The sequence below is a fragment of the Vombatus ursinus genome, unplaced genomic scaffold (assembly GCF_900497805.2).
Source record: "Vombatus ursinus unplaced genomic scaffold, bare-nosed wombat genome assembly UNPS02003292.1, whole genome shotgun sequence".
NCBI classification, from domain to species: Eukaryota; Metazoa; Chordata; class Mammalia; order Diprotodontia; family Vombatidae; genus Vombatus; species Vombatus ursinus.
In genome coordinates, this window is record NW_020943070.1 from 10,217,275 (window position 1) to 10,220,116 (window position 2,842).

Sequence of the window (2,842 nt, forward strand, 5' to 3'; positions counted from 1 at the left end):
ACGGTGACTTATGATCTCTAACCCTTTCCCCAAATACTACAGCTATTAATGAGGATACATTGGTAGTAGGAGCAGCAGCTCCCAGGTCTGGCACATAATTGTAAAATAAGTTGTCTCATTAAGGGGGCCCTCATCTTGCTCCCACCTCAAAGTACCTGAAAGGGCCCTGTCTCTTTTCCAGAAAAAAAGAGAAGCACTGGGGAACAAGGGTCCCAGGTTCCAATTCCAGTTCAGTCACCCTCTGTTTGACCTTGGCCAAGTCATTTCCCTCTCTGGGTTTCAGTTTCCTCAGTTGGATTAGATGACCTCGAAAGTCCCACTTAGTTCTAAGTCTGTGGTTTTATGACTCTAGGAATACTTGCTTAATCAGGCTAGCAGCCTGGGGTCTCTCAACTGGGCTCAAGAGCATCTTTTGTTCCAAAACAACACTATTATAATGATTACCTTGCTGGGAGGAGAGAGTGGCCACATATCTCCCCTTCAGTAGTCAACCCTGCTGAGACCACTGCTTATGCACTAAGGGATTTAATACCAGTGAGTAATCAAGAAATGTGATATGGTGGAAAGTAGATTGACTTTGAAAACAGAAGATCCAGGGTTCAAATTCTGACTCTGCTAATTAATGCCTGGGTGACTGTGGCTAGCTAAGTCACGTGCCCTCCTCTAGCCTGCATTAGATAACAGATTTAGAGACAGGAAAGAGTCTCAGAGATCACCTGGTATAAACCCAACATTTCACAGATGAGGAAACAGGCTGGAGAAGTGAAGGGTCTCCCTTAGGCCAGAGGAGTGAAGGACCTCCTGCTGCCCAAGGTCAGGAAGGTAGGCAGAAGCGGGATTCCAAATCAAGTCCTCTGTATTTCCACTGCTACTTTCTTGTTCTTCGATGGGGGAGGGGAAGGGACCTGACAGTCTCGAAGGTCCCTTCTAAATCCAAGACCACGTGGTCAAAGGATCACTGGTCTGAGAGCCTCTAAAAGTCCACTAGAGACGTTCCAGTGGCTATCTTACCTTCGTGGGGCCTCAGTTTACTAATCTGTAAAAGTCAGGGGTTTGACTATATGGCCCCAGATTTCCTTCCAGTTTTGAATGATCCTACGATCACTCCCTTCTCGGGACCTCAGTTTCCTCCTGCGGAAAATGCGGGGGTTGGACTAGATGCCCCTTTGCTCCCTTCCAGCCATGAATTTATGAACCTATGATACTTCCCCTCAGGGGGTTGGATTCAATGGCCTTTCAGATCTTCAATCTCTGGTTCTATGATCCCAAGTCAACTTCCCTCCCATGGACTCAGCTTGTCGTCGTTCAGTTGCGTCTGACTCTTCGAGACCCCATTTGGGATTTTCTTGGTAAAGACACTGGAGCGGTTTGCCATTTCCTTCTCTACCTCGTTTTACAGATGAGGAAACTGAGGCAAGCAGGGTGAAGTGACTTGCCCAGGGTCACACAGCTAGTACGTGTCTGAGGCTGGATTTGAACCCAGGGAGATGAGTCTTCCTGACTCCAGGCCCTGCGCTCCATCCACTGGGGGTTAGAGTGGGATAGATCCCACAAGGAGGGTCCGGCTAAACGGCCTCAGGTCCCCCAATCTGTGATCCATGATCCCCAGATCATTTCTCCTCTCAGGCCCTCGGTCTGCTCTTCGGCAAAATGCCGGGGGGTGGGGGGGAGCAGGGGTGGGCACGGCTGGCCCGGGAGGTCCCCGTCAGTCCAGGATCTCCGATCTCAGCCCCAGGGTCCCCCAGGGAGGTGGGGGGGGGGCGCGTGCCACGTGAGCGGCGGCGCCGGGCCTCAAGGCCAGGGGCGCAGGCACGCCGGAGTTAAGTCTCCCCTGGCCAGGAACACGCCCGGATGGGAAGGGAGCCAGACTTCTCTTTCCCGCTTTCCCCCCTTCCCCCGGGCGCCGCCGCTCTCCCCCTCCTTTGCCCCCTCCCTCCCCGTTTTGGGGTCGTGGCGGCCGGGGCGGGGCGGGGCCGGAGGAGAGCGGAGGCGGGCGGGCCGCCGGGCGGGGGAGGGGTTGCCGGCTCCGGTTAGCGTGCGTGGCAGTCTCTCCCCACTCGGCAGGGGCGGGGCCGGCGGCTTCTCTCGCCCCCTCCTTCTTCGCTGCCCATCCTCCTTCCTCTTCTCTCTCTCCTCTCGCTCCCTCTCTGCGCGCACTCTCCCTCTCTCTCTCTCCTCTCTCCCTCTCGGCGGCGGCGTCCTCCTCCAGCGCGGCCAGGAGGTCCCCGTGCGCCTCGGTGCCCCCCGCGCCCCGGGGGGAAGGGGGGGGGGGGGGGGCCGGGGGGGGGCACGGGGGGCCGGGGGGGGGGGGGGGGGGGCGGGCGGACGGATAGGCAGGCGCGCTCGGGCTCCCGGCGGCGGCGGCGGCGGCGGCGGCGGCAGCGGCAGCGGCGGCTCCCCCCACTCATTCACCCACCCACCCACCCACTCCCGGCCCCGGCCCCGGCCCCGGCCCGGCCATGTCCTCGGCCAAGCAGCGAGGCTCCAAGGGCGGCCCCGGCTCGTCCGCCCCCTCCGAGAAGGGCGCCCACCCGGCGGGCGGCCCCGATGACGTGGCAAAGAGGCAGCAGCAGCCGCAGTCCGAGCAGCAGCCCAGGCAGCAGCAGCAGCAGCCCAGGCAGTCCCCCCAGCCAGCCAAGCAGTCAGCCCAACAGCAGAACCAACAGCCCAAGCAGAACCAGCAGCCCAAGCAGCAGCAGCAGAACCAGCAGCCCAAGCAGCAGCAGAACCAACAGCCCAAGCAGCAGCAGCAGAACCAGCAGCCCAAGCAGCAGCAGCAGAATCAGCAGCCTAAACAGCAGCAGAACCAACAGCCCAAGCAGCAGCAGAACCAACAGCCCAA

The 2,842-nt window shown here is 59.3% G+C and overlaps 1 protein-coding gene across 1 annotated transcript in view; it reads left to right on the forward strand.

Moving 5' to 3' along the window:
* The first annotated feature begins 2,459 nt into the window (after positions 1 to 2,459).
* Positions 2,460 to 2,842, forward strand: part of CKAP4 (cytoskeleton associated protein 4) — an 18,240-nt gene continuing 17,857 nt past the window's right edge. The window contains exon 1 of the mRNA XM_027872604.1: positions 2,460 to 2,633. Coding sequence (XP_027728405.1) covers positions 2,460 to 2,633 — 174 coding nt within the window. The remainder of the gene's footprint in view (positions 2,634 to 2,842) is intronic.